Here is a 12,831-nt window from a genome sequence, read left to right on the forward strand (position 1 = left end):
TAGATGCACTGCAGTCTAAATTGGTATCAAGTTGAACGTTGACAAAGCTTGACGCAATGTAGGTGGCTGTTCGATCTTTTCCATGAAGAGAGTGAGAGACTCAGTTAAGAAACCCAGCCTCAAACCCAAACACAACTTATCCAAAGCAACAACATGTACATGTGCCTCGGCAACAACAACACAGAAAACGTTGAGAGATGGGTCCAATCTCACGACGCGGCTCAACGCACCTTCTAGAACCTGCATGAGTCGTGATACCGACCCACCAGCTATCGGGAGCCCCGTTCGTTTCGAAGCGAACCTTGCAACCTTATTTTGGAGCCGCAATGCACGGGGGCGTTCGAGCAATTTCCAGAAGATAGGGTGAAGATGCGGCCGTTGGCATCGTGATTTGCATTGTCGGGTCTGCTTAGAAAATGCGTATTTGTGTGACACGAAGGTATCCAACAGATAGGTTTGCGGTCTGCGTAGCGACGAGACTGTGATGCGATTATACCCCGAATTCCGGGTCGGAATCGGGACAGCACATCTTGGTCCGAACCAGCGACCAGGGTGGAGCGGAGCGGATTGTGCTGAGGAATCAGTACCGCATCTTATCGTGCGAGGTACCGTTTTGGTGTCATGTAGCGAGTGTGAGATGAGATGAGCCTCGTATGCATACAAGCTTAGTGAAGACTGCGTTGTTGAATCACCTCGGTCGTGGTGATGGAGTTAAGCAACTCTTCACGATGAATCAGCTTCAATCATCAGTAAGCATCTCCATATCCATGAAAACAAACACGCGTACGCCCCTCTTTTCAGATCTGTATCTTGGAGGAGAAGGAGAATTTAGAGGCCGACGCCGACTCTCCGCCCACCATCCGCACGTTAACTCCAGACAGCGGAACCCGCGAAAATCTCGTCCTCAAGGACTTTCTAAAAGTAAATCCCTGGAACACCCACAGGGTAACCTCGGCAGCTCGGTACATTCTCCTTCGAGATCGAAAACCCTTGTCAGAGCCCTATGATGCACTGTCCGCGATCTGCAACATGCATAGCGGCACCTTTTCCCAGCGCCGGAATCCCTGCCGTGTTCGGCGCCTGCTCTGCATTGCGTTGCTGTGATTGGCTCCGGGGGCCAAGCTTTCGAATGACCTGGCTGCTTCGAGCCTAGCGCGACGCTTCGGCCGAGCAGACCTGAGATTTTTGATCATGGTGTCATCGCCTCATGGATCGCACGTTGCAAGCGGATTTCTGGAGCGTTGCGCGCGAGTCGGGAATGGAGACGGATCCAGATGGTTGGGCAGTCGCCCGGTTTGTTTTGTCCTGGTTACGCATTTGCTAGTGGCTTCTCTTACCGCTGCATCGCATGACTTGTGCGCGCTGCCCGCCGTGTGTGTGTGGCTCTTTATATGTAGCGTCTCCCGCGGTGATCTCCCTGCTTCCTACTCCGAGGTTACTTTTCGTCTATTTCCTTCCCTTAGATATCCTTTTAATATACCTGGGCTTTGTCCCTACGTCGCTTCCGTTTTATCCTTTCGACGAATATCATCCATCAATCTACGAAGCCGACACATCGAATCGATCGCATTATCGCAATGGAGAAGGACCAACAGGTCGCCGACCGCTCTGCGGCGAACAGCAGTAACGGAAGCAATATGGATGTCGAGTCTGGAAGAGAAGGCATCTCGCATTGGAAGATGATCACGGATCAGGGTGTTGTGACCAAGGAGATCATCAACTACGACTATGAGGGCGAGGGAACAGAAGAGGATCCCTACGTTGTGGAGTGGATCGACAACGACCCCAGGAATCCAATGACCTGGCCCAAGACGAAGAAGTGGATCATGGCCATTGCGGTCGCCAACTCGGTTCTCGTTGTATCATTCTGTTCATCGGCTTTCTCTGGAGGTATGTATTGCGCGAACCGATAGGATATGGAACAACGTCTGACATCTGCTAGGTATCCAGCAAATCATGGCTGAGTTCAGCGTCAGCCAGGAAATCGTCACACTCGGTGTATCGCTCTTCGTTCTCGGATTTGCCCTTGGCCCTCTGCTATGGGCTCCCTTCTCGGAATTGTACGGTCGCCAGATCGTCTTCGTCGGGACATACACTGCTTTCATGGCCTTCAACGCTGGTGCCGCTGGTGCGCCCACCATTTACGGCCTGCTCATCCTCCGATTCTTCGCTGCCGCTTTCGGTTCCAGTCCTCTTACCAACGCTGGAGGTGTCATTGCCGATCTCTTCTCCGCAAATGAGCGCGGACTGGCCATGTCAATCTTCTCCGCTGCGCCGTTCATGGGTCCCGTTCTCGGTCCGATTATTGGTGGCTTCTTGGGCATGACTGAAGGGTGGAGATGGGTCAATGGACTCATGGCTATCTGGGCTGGTGTCATTCTCGTCATCACTACCTTCCTCGTCCCTGAGACCTACGCGCCCGTTCTGCTCAGGAAACGTGCTGAAAAGCTCTCGAAGCTGTCTGGAAAGGTCTACCGATCTCGCACTGATATTGATCAAGGCAAGGTTTCGCTCGGAGAGGCTTTCGCAACTGGTCTCAAGCGTCCCTGGATCCTGCTCTTCTGCGAGCCCATCGTTCTGCTCCTTTCTCTCTACCACGCTATCATCTACGGTATCCTTTACATGCTCTTCGGCGCTTTCCCCATTGTCTACCGTATCGGCCGTGGTTGGAACGAGGGTATTAGTGGTCTGCCTTTCGTCGCCGTCGCTATCGGTGTCTTGCTCGCTATCACATACGTCATCACGGTCGACAACAAAATGTACATGAAGAAGGTCAACGAGTCCGGCCGCGGATTCGCAGCTCCAGAAGCACGTCTGCCCATGTGCATCATCGGCGGTATCGCGCTTCCGATCGGTCTCTTCTGGTTTGCATGGACCAACTCCCCATCGTTGCCATGGGCCGCCAGCGTAGTCGCTTCCATTCCCTTCGGTTTCGGCATGGTGCTCATCTTCTTGTCCATCATGAACTACCTCATCGACTCGTACACCATCTTCGCCGCATCCGTCCTGGCCGGTAACGGTATCATCCGTTCGATTTTCGGTGCTGCTTTCCCCCTCTTCACCTCGCAGATGTACAACGGCCTCGGTATCCACTGGGCTTCATCCGTACCCGCCTTCCTCGCCGTCGCCTGTCTCCCGCTCCCCTTCCTCTTCTACAAGTACGGCAAGACCATCCGCGAAAAGTGCAAGTACGCCGCACAATCCGAGGCCTTCATGGAGCGCATTCGCAATCAGCAAGCTGCAAAGGCCGCACGACAAGCCGCAGGTGTCGAATCGGAGGATACCTCGCGCGCCAACACTCTCACACCTCAAGAGGAAGTTGAGGAGGAGGCTCACGAGGAAGAGTCCGCACCCAAGTTCGAGGAGATGAAGACCGAGAAGGAGACCGATGGCGAGGGTCTCAAGAAGGTTCAGACTGGCCGTTCAACAAGAAGTCGGAGAACAGTCAGGGATCTCGACTTTAACCCCAACCCGTTCGATATCGACCGCGTCAACACAAGGGAAAGCTTTATTACTAGGCCGAGAACGAACAGCCGGGCGAGTAGCAGGAAGTAGATGTTTGTGTTTTGTTGCAGCGTTTTTACGGTCGAAAAGTTGAAGGTGCATTTTGACGCATGGCATCAGCATTGTATACCCCTCTCCTATTATCATTAGTTAATACAAGATCAACGATATTCAGAACATGCTCCTCTGCTTCTTTCTCGTGATTCTGCTCACATGTGTAGTGGTCGCACTGGGATGGTCGGATTTGTCGCATCTTGCCAATATACTTGACCAAGTACTACATATAAATGTAGATTACACATTGCCTCGTGTAATGTCTACTTGTCAAAACGTGGCACTGTGTGTGCTGCAACACAACTCCTGTCATTCCCTCATTGGGATGGTGAGATCGCCCTTGCATGGTTCATCCTCGGCGATCATCATCAGCCGCGGCCAAGGCATGCAAGTGTCGTATCAGAAACCGTCCGCACAGCACTCTTCTAGACACGTAACACGTTGCGCAATATGCAATCGCATCGGCCCTTCCCCCGCGCATCTCGCCCATCGCATCTGGCCATGGAAAGCGTCCATGTATATTCCCTTAGCTTCTAGCCGCCTTCCTTGAGCGCGCATCAGCAATGCCACGCGTGCGCACTCGACACGTCGTCCTCAGCGTCTCAATCCTCTGCTGGATATACTACTTCCTTCCCAAAGACGAAGCCTTCCCGTCTCGCCATGCCGTACACGATCATGGGTCCACCGCCGCGTTGGCGCGCTATATGAATGATCCATCTCAGATCCCGCTTATCGTTGCGACGCCGAGTAGCTTCGACTGGAGTTCTGTCAACTTTACCTTCCCACCACCGCAAACACCCAAGCTTCCTCCGCCTGTTACGGGTCGTCCTCGCATACAACACGAATTCAAGCCTGATTCAAAGGATGTGCATACCATACAAGAGGGGAGACGACGATATGTGAAGAGGGTATTCGAGAAGAGCTGGGCAAGCTATAGGAGCAAGGCATGGATGAAGGATGCCCTGAAGCCTATAAGTGGAGAGTATGTCGACCAGTTCTCTGGCTGGGCTGCAACTTTGGTGGATTCACTAGACACACTCTGGATGCTCGGCATGCGCGATGAATTCTACGAAGCTGTCGAAGCAGTAGCGACGATCGATTTCGGCAAGTCTACGGCACCAACTGTCAATACGTTCGAGACGTGTATACGGTATCTGGGCGGGCTCCTTGCTGCATACGACTTGAGTGGACACGAGGTGCTGAAAGCGAAGGCAATTGAAGTGGGCGACTTGCTGTATGGCGCTTTCAACACCGAGAATGGCATGCCTGTCGACTTTATCAACTTCGAAGACGCGAAGCAAGGCACTGGTTTGATGGTTGAGAATCAGGTGGTCAGTGCTAGTCCTGGTACCATTACACTCGAGTTCAGCAGGCTGAGCCAGATTACCGGAGACGATAAGTACTATGCCGCTGTGTCGAATCTGATGGATGTCTTTGCCGAGAGTCAAAACGCGACGAAGCTGCCGGGCATGTGGCCCATGATGGTACATATGAGCGCAAAGGACGTCGTCTCTGGGTATCAGTTCACGATAGGCGGGAATGCAGATTCACTGTATGAGTACCTGCCAAAGGCGCACGCTCTGCTTGGTTCGAAGGAACCCAGCTCGAGTAAATACGAGGCCATGTCACGCGCTTTTATGGATACGGCGATGAACAACTTGTTCTTCGCGCCTATGATACCAGGGAAGGAGGATATTTTGATCTCTGGTAATGTCGATGTTCACGCGGATGGTCCTAGTCTCGACCCTGAAAGCGAGCATCTGTCTTGCTTTATTGGTGGTCTTTTTGCGCTTGGCGGGCGCCTGTTCAATAACGACGAGTACCTCGATACCGGAGCGAAGCTTGCTCGCGGCTGCGCATATGCTTATAAGGCATTTCCCACTGGCATCATGCCAGAAAGGTACAACATGGTTCTATGCCCCAACTCCGATCATCGCAAACCCTGCGCTTGGGACGAAGAGCGCTATGCTGTAGATGCAGCAGCACGACCACAACACAAACCCCATCTACCCAAAGGCTTCACCACTGCCAAAGATCCCCGTTACATCCTGCGACCCGAGGCCATTGAATCAGTTTTCATACTATGGCGTATCACAGGCGATCCCATCTGGCGCGAGACAGCATGGCAGATGTTCGAAGCCGTATCCAGTGCAACAGACACAGAACTTGCGAATGCTGCGATCTTGGACGTTACAGTCATCGGATCGAAGAAGGACGATTACATGGAGAGTTTCTGGATGGCCGAGACGCTCAAGTACTTTTACCTGTGCTTTGCCGATACGGATTTGATTAGCTTGGATGACTTTGTGTTGAACACTGAGGCACATCCCTTTCGGCTATCCAAGTGGTAGGTGACGCGTATGTAACTCTGAATATGATGGAGGAAGTTTGTTGTCGTATTAGTCCCATACGTGCCCGCAACATCCATGGAAGACACATGCTGTGATCGGCGGAACTGCGTGAACCCTCGCAACAAGACGCGAACGCGACGTTAGAATAAGCGACAAAAACAAAGGCCATCGCCACTTACAGTCAGCGTACACTTCACCCTCCATCTTGCACAACACCCAAACCCCCTACGCACATTACGCCCTCAATGTTCTCGACGCCCATAGAGCCCATGCCGCAACTCCGCAGCCCCACTCTTCAAGCATGTCAAGCATGTGGCGGCGCAGGCCATGATTGGTGTACCTGACCACGGCCGATGTTTCTAAACCAGGAACACACACGAGCCTAGCGTGTGGATGCGCGGCCCCCTTGAATCATCCCCTTCCAACCCCAGGCACCAAGACCTTTCTTTTCCCTCTTCATCTCTCTTTAACCAATCTCCCCACGACTCTACGTCACAGTCATTCTTTCTTCGGTTGGAGAGTAAATACCTACACTCGTTCTTTTGCTGTTGATATTACGGGCCTCCGTCGAACTCTTCAATCTCACATAGATCCGCCCGTTTGCCAACTTTCGCACCACCCACCCATTACATCACTACTATAATCGAAGATGCGTTTCTCGATCGTCGCCGCTGCGCTTGCAGCTGCTCCTGCAGTTGTCTCGGCTGCTGAGAAGGGAAAGATGGGATGGGCCCTTGGAACGAAGATGGGAAGCGGAGAGTGCAAGACGCAGGCAGACTACTCGGCCGACCTCAAGGCTATCAAGGATAACTCTGGCTCAACCATTGTTCGTGGTTACTCTGCTTCGGACTGCGATATGGCTAAGACCGCCCTCCCGGCCGCCAAGTCCGCAGGCTTCAAGGTCGTTCTGGGTATCTGGTATGCTTCGCCCCTCCCCAAACCTCAACTAACACAATCAAGTAAACTAACATATGAAACCACAGGCCCGATGTCGAGGAGTCCTTCAACAAGGACCTCAAGGCCATTACGGACGTAGCCCAGCAATACGCCGACACCATCTACGCCGTGACCGTCGGCTCCGAGACACTCTACCGCGGCAACTTCACCGGCGAGGAGCTCGCCGGCAAGATCAAGACGGTCAAGTCCAAGCTGCCCTCCGGCATCAAGGTCGGCACAGCAGACTCGTGGAACAAGTTCGCCGACGGAACCGGTGATGCCATCATCGGCACCGCCGACATCATCATGGTCAACGCTTTTGCCTTCTGGCAGGGCGCCAGCCGCGACAACGCTACGTACGTATCCCTACATCACACATACACACGAGAAAAGAATTGTAAACTAACATCTCCACAGCCACGTCTACCTCGACGACATGTTCCAAGCCACCGCACACATCGAGAAAATGGCCGGCGGCCGCGAAAAAGCACCCGAGATCTGGACTGGCGAGACTGGCTGGCCCACGGCCGTTGGCACCGACTACGACGAGGCCAAGGGCGGTCTGGACAACGCAAAGCACTTTTACCAAACCGGTTTCTGCGCGCTGCTCGACTGGGGTTTCAACGGCTTCTACTTTGAGGCGTTCGATGAGCCGTGGAAGCCTGCGTCCATTGGTGATAATGGAAAGGTCGCTGATGAGACGACTTGGGGTGCTATGACTGCGGACCGCAAGACTAAGTTTGATCTCAAGTGCGGTGTTAAGGCTTAGATACAATGCCGACAAGGATTGTGTGTGTGGTGAATATAGACGGTGTGAGAAATGTTGGTACATGTCGATAATAGGATGTGTACGCATATAGAGTATAGACGCATTGCTTTTCCGCAAGGAAAGGCCACGGCCGGTTTATTGTTCAATGTATTGTGCAGCCTGATATTGCTGCGAACACGTTTTTTGACCATATGCCCTCTGGGACTATCACTAAGCTTGGAAACTACACAAGAAGGCCTGCTCACACAGAAACGTACATAGCTTGCCTGACAGTCAGGTAATAGAGAGACTCGTTGGGTGCATTGTACTTGCTGCATTCCATCCAGCCACGAAGTCAAATCTTTGTACTGATGCCAGGCTTGAACTGGCGTCCTATGCGAAAGCCAGATAAAAGAGAGACTCTTGTGGTTATCTGTGTACTGGCATTAAGTCTGTCAAGCGTGAACGCATTCTTCGTCAAAAAGATAGCTTTGCCTAGGCGAAAAGATACCCCAGCCCCACCAAAAACAAAAAATGTTCGATGCACTCTTACGAGCGCCGACGAGCTTGACTCATCGGAGGTTTGAACTCCGGACCTTCAGTGTCCTAACGAGCTGTGAAGCTCTTGTTAGACTGACGTGATAACCAACTACACCAACGAGCCTTGTTTGATGCAAGAATGGGATTTTCGAAAATACAAGACCCCGAAATTTTGGGCGTAGGACGGTAGCAACAGCTTCATTTCTGCTTAAGAAGGGCAGTAAATCTATGAGGTAAAGGTATCCATACAGGTAAGATGGGGGTGCGAACGCGGAAGGGAAAATTTTCGGCAAACGTCGACATGGCGTCCTATCAAAACTGACCTAGCCCCACCAACTCCACATCGCGACAACGAGCTATACTCCAACACTTATAAACGATAAACAGGCTGCTCGATTTCCATACCCGGTGTTGACACTACAGAACTGGGGGCTGAGCCCCCTGAGAAGAGACTTGAACTTCTCGAGCCCGCCAAGGACAGTGGATTTGAATGCGAACTGGATGGCGTTCGCGACAGCGCATACAGAGATTCATAATCTGGCGCAAACTCTCGCGACGGCTCTCTTGGTGTGTACTCTGGTAGCTGTTCAAAGTCCTCTCTGTCTTCCAGTGGTGGTAGGCGTTCGCGGGGTATGCGAGGTAGAATTTCCAAAGGTGTGCTGGAACGGATGGTGAAGTGCTGATCGTTGTATTTGATGCCGATGGATATAGCAAGTGCGTACCGTCGAGTGATGGTGTATGTTTTGAAGGTTGGCACACATTCCGTGTCATCGATGAGACGGAAGTTTGATGTTAATGTTGTCGTTTTGTTGAACGGTATTGGTCTGTTCATGCCGGTTCGCGATATGCAGGTAATATGCTTGGATACAACGTCCTCGGGGTCCGTTACGGTGTTTCCGCACTTTGTCGTTGAGTATGTTGAGATTGTGACCGTTAAGGAGTCGATGACGCATTCCCGCTCGGCATGGTTGGCGGGGTCTCGCGCGTTGAGTAGGCTGAGTGACAGCGGCATATGCTGTCCTGGGCACACCTTTTCGGGGTGGTTCAGCGTGGGAATGATCCGCGGCGTTGAGTTCATAGAGACGCCAGAGAAGACTTTCTTGACTCGAGATCCATCCTTCTCTTTATTCGGTTTCCAGACTTGGCGGTGGAGCACAGAAGATTTGACTTGCGCCCTTCGTGGTATGTCCGCTAACGTTCTTGGATGGTATCGTAGTATGTGTTTACACCTCTTAGTCTCTGTCGACCCACTGAGAATGAGTCTGGCCTGGATAAAGTACGATATCTGTGCCGCACCGCCTGGCCCACTGGTCTTGAGTTGGAAGGACGGCGGAAGTGGATGTGGCTCGCGAAGATAGTTGCAGCCACGGACCATGCCCTTCATTTGAGGTTCAGTCGACTCTGGAAATATAAACTCAAAGTCCCATGAATACTTCCGCGGTCCAAGGTTGCGACAGGAAACCAACTCTTTCTCGCGGTTGAAGAGCCGTATCTTCTCCTCGTATTCATGACTTTGTGCAGGTGGGTGGGTTTTCGTGTTCACGTGTAGAGGTCTGGATGTCTTGGTGACACAACTACCCGCAAAAACCACCTTCAGCGACTCAATGTCTTCCTGCTCTTCTACTGCCAAACATATCTTTCCAGTGACCTTTTCTCCGCTCCTATACGTCTTGCTGCTATCGCCATCGATAATAACCCTCAACGCTGGCACCGTCATTTTTGCTGGGGAGAAGAAGAGATGATCAGCAATGCAGGGACCTCGCAGGACTTAATAGCGGATGGGTGGTGTGGACGATTCGCTCAGGTTCCAGGCACGCGGTTATCGGTGCAGTCCAAACTAGGAGAACGTTTGCCGGGGTAGGAGGTATGCCAAGGATGAGAGGATTTGCTGGGCATGCAACTGCGATAGTGATAACGGAAGGTGAAAGGTGCAATCCGCCCAAGAAAGGGAGGCTGAGTGCATGAGGATATTGGGCCTATATGTTGCTTACCGTTGGCTTTGCGCGTACCTTGCCATTTCGAACGTCATCTGGTTGCCAAGGATCTACCTTGAAGCCTTTGGGTTGAAGGCATGATGTATGCGCATACGTTGTTAGGGCTGCGCTGTCAACCCCTAGATGGAAGGGATGTTCGTGGTAGGCGTAATCGTGAACCAAGCTACCCGTTTCATCCCTATCCTGATCATATCGATCGTCCACGAATTGTCCAACTTACACCGCATCACTTTTACAGGCCCGAATACTCAAGAGCCCTTTGCAGCCATTCTTCCGCAGAGTGCTGGACAGCGGGATGCAGCCAAGCAGGCCATGTTGTCTTGGCTGGTAGTCTGGATTCAGCCACGCTGATACCCCAGATCCGCCCCGCTAGCATCTGTAGAAGAACCTTCGACATGGTAGCAGAGGAATGGTTGTCTCCACATATACTCCGCGTTCCAAAATCTGGAGATCAAGCGATCTGTTAGCGACGCATATTGCACCGGCTGTTACGAGGGATCAACGTCAAAAGTTTGGCGAGAAGCAGAGAATGGGCGGGGTTTCTTGAGGCGTGCCACATCCAGCAACGGCGCCGCGGTAGGTGCTCGCTTCGAGGTTGGGTACGCTCGAATGGCTCTTGGCCTCCACAAGACGACGATTGGCGGACCGATTTGCCTGTGCTGCTCGGGGAGAACGAGAGTCCAGCTGTTCACTTCTCCGGAGGCGGGTTTGTTGCCCGCTTCGCCTCGTGCCACGATAACGGCATCCTGGCGTGAACACGGGAAGTGCGCCTCTGGTGAACATGCAATGAATGTTGTGAGCTGAATCCGGCGACGGCGTAGCGTTGGTGTAGATGTGGAGGAAGGACCACTCTGGGCTTTAGTTTAGTGGGGTTTTCAGATCGCACTAGGGCCGCACGTGGCGAGGTATCGATAAGGGACAGGACCTCGGGAGCCATCGTGGCATCTGAACATGCGGCTGACATTACACCAATTGCCTTGGTCTTTAGAATCGCAAAATCCTGCTACTACCTTGTTCTCATCTAGCTTTGTGTTTGACGCTGCTTCCAAACCTTATTTAGTTACAAGAAACTTGAGGGAAATGAGAAAGGGTCACTGAGAATACGTAATTCTAGTAATCGAAGGTTGGTGTTGATGAGAAGACAGTTCGAAGATACAAACTAGACTGCATCGACTTAAATGCGATTCATCCTCAGCGTCTGTGGTGTTGATGCCAACATCGCCTGGGCATACCTGGCCGCGTCGAGGTAGAAATGATGCGCACCAACTGATGTCTGGCCCTGATATTGATGCGTGAAGAACGTCACTCAATCAATGAAGTTTCCAGCAAAATTGTAAATAGAATTCGGTAGCCTTTGCTCCGTACAGAACTTGTGTGCGCCTACCAGGTGTTGCGAAATTTGGAGTACCTAAACCCACAAAAGTGTAATTCTTGCGCAAGCTTGATTCGTGTGCTACTTTTGTTGTAGCTCATGGGCATAACATCGAGCCCTATTTCATGTCACGGATTGCTCCAAGTATGTGATATTGGTGGTTCTGGTGATGCAGGAATGCCTCCAGTCGTCTTTCGGTAGTCGCGCCCAGACCTCAACGCGTGCTCACGCGTCAGGGTCCACTAAAACTATCCACGATCGCATCGCACCTTCACGCTCACCACTCCAAAGACAGTCACCCCGCAATCGCATACTCGCTATCTTTCGAACGAAGTCGTCTTCAGATCCTCACATACAGCATCACGCGACACAATGCCGCCTAGGAAGAGCAATGTATCGGCGGTGTCAAACGAAGAGAGTCCCGCACCACCCAGATCAGTGCCCAGAGAGGAGAGCTTGGGTGTCGAGGTATGTCGCATGCGACTGAGGTCAATTGGAAGAGACTAGTACTAATGACGCGACCATAGGATTTAAACCTGCCAAAGTCTATAGTCCAGCGCCTGGCAAAAGGCGTCCTACCACCAAACACCCAAATACAAAAAGATGCGCTCCTTGCTATGAGCAAAAGCGCAACTGTGTTTGTCAACTACATCACATCAACGTACGATCCCCCCTCTCTCCCGGCAACAGAAGACTTCCGCGCCAATGGCATGCGAGTTCCCATAAATGGACATTTACTAACAACCATGCAGCGCCGCCGAAAAAGCCCTTGCCAGCGGCAAGAAAACCGTCATGCCGAAAGACGTCTTCGACGCCATGACGGACCTAGAATTCGCCTTTATGCTGCCCCGCCTCGAAGCCGAAGTCACAAAGTTCACGTCGATACAAGCCGACAAGCGAAACACGTACAGGAAGAAGGTGCGCGAGGAGAAGAAAGGCACTACTGCTTCCACCGATGCAGCGACCTCGACACCTGCCAAGTCAGCGGCAAACGGAGACGTGGTTATGGAGGGTGCGGATGATGGTGAGAGGGCGACGAAGAGGGTTAGAAGGGAGAGTGGAGATGCTGGGGATGGAGAGGTTACGGAAGAAGAGGGGGATGAGACACAGGATGTGGAGGATGAAGAGGTTGAAGACGACGAGATTGAGGAGGAGGTTGCTGGGGAGGAGTTGACGGAGGATCCGCTGGAGGAGAAGGAGGACAACAAGGATGATGACGATGACGAGGATGGGAATGAGAGCGATTGAGAGTTGGACTTGTCGCGTCTGGATGGGAATATATCACTGCATGGGACGGCGTTCGGGACGAAAGACTAGGACTGGAAGTACGAT

General features: G+C 52.2%; 5 protein-coding genes and 1 non-coding gene across 6 annotated transcripts; 4 read left to right on the forward strand and 2 right to left on the reverse strand.

Moving 5' to 3' along the window:
* Positions 1-1,577: 1,577 nt before the first annotated feature.
* J4E93_007723 (uncharacterized protein) lies at positions 1,578-3,555 on the forward strand (the record flags this gene model as incomplete). The annotated part of the gene is made up of 2 exons (XM_049345628.1): positions 1,578-1,890; positions 1,943-3,555. 2 exons carry the CDS (start codon positions 1,578-1,580, stop codon positions 3,553-3,555), a joined length of 1,926 nt encoding a protein of 641 aa, XP_049197155.1.
* A 566-nt stretch (positions 3,556-4,121) lies between these two features.
* Positions 4,122-5,909, forward strand: J4E93_007724 (uncharacterized protein; the record flags this gene model as incomplete). Its single annotated transcript, XM_049345629.1, has 1 exon — positions 4,122-5,909. One exon carries the CDS (start codon positions 4,122-4,124, stop codon positions 5,907-5,909), a length of 1,788 nt encoding a protein of 595 aa, XP_049197156.1.
* A 649-nt stretch (positions 5,910-6,558) lies between these two features.
* J4E93_007725 (uncharacterized protein) lies at positions 6,559-7,614 on the forward strand (the record flags this gene model as incomplete). The annotated part of the gene is made up of 3 exons (XM_049345630.1): positions 6,559-6,827; positions 6,893-7,201; positions 7,263-7,614. The coding sequence occupies 3 exons, from the start codon at positions 6,559-6,561 to the stop codon at positions 7,612-7,614; spliced, it is 930 nt and encodes a 309-aa protein (XP_049197157.1).
* A 547-nt stretch (positions 7,615-8,161) lies between these two features.
* On the reverse strand, positions 8,162-8,257 carry J4E93_007726. Its single transcript has one exon. It is a non-coding gene; the product is annotated as a tRNA-Val (tRNA).
* A 246-nt stretch (positions 8,258-8,503) lies between these two features.
* J4E93_007727 (uncharacterized protein) lies at positions 8,504-9,850 on the reverse strand (the record flags this gene model as incomplete). The annotated part of the gene is made up of 1 exon (XM_049345631.1): positions 8,504-9,850. The coding sequence occupies one exon, from the start codon at positions 9,848-9,850 to the stop codon at positions 8,504-8,506; it is 1,347 nt and encodes a 448-aa protein (XP_049197158.1).
* Positions 9,851-11,871: 2,021 nt separating this feature from the next.
* On the forward strand, positions 11,872-12,747 carry J4E93_007728 (uncharacterized protein; the record flags this gene model as incomplete). The annotated part of the gene is made up of 3 exons (XM_049345632.1): positions 11,872-11,967; positions 12,027-12,160; positions 12,252-12,747. 3 exons carry the CDS (start codon positions 11,872-11,874, stop codon positions 12,745-12,747), a joined length of 726 nt encoding a protein of 241 aa, XP_049197159.1.
* Between the last annotated feature and the right edge of the window lie 84 nt (positions 12,748-12,831).

The sequence above is a fragment of the Alternaria ventricosa genome (assembly GCF_023758065.1).
Source record: "Alternaria ventricosa strain BMP 2768 chromosome Unknown scaffold_14, whole genome shotgun sequence".
In the NCBI taxonomy this organism is placed as follows: Eukaryota; Fungi; Ascomycota; class Dothideomycetes; order Pleosporales; family Pleosporaceae; genus Alternaria; species Alternaria ventricosa.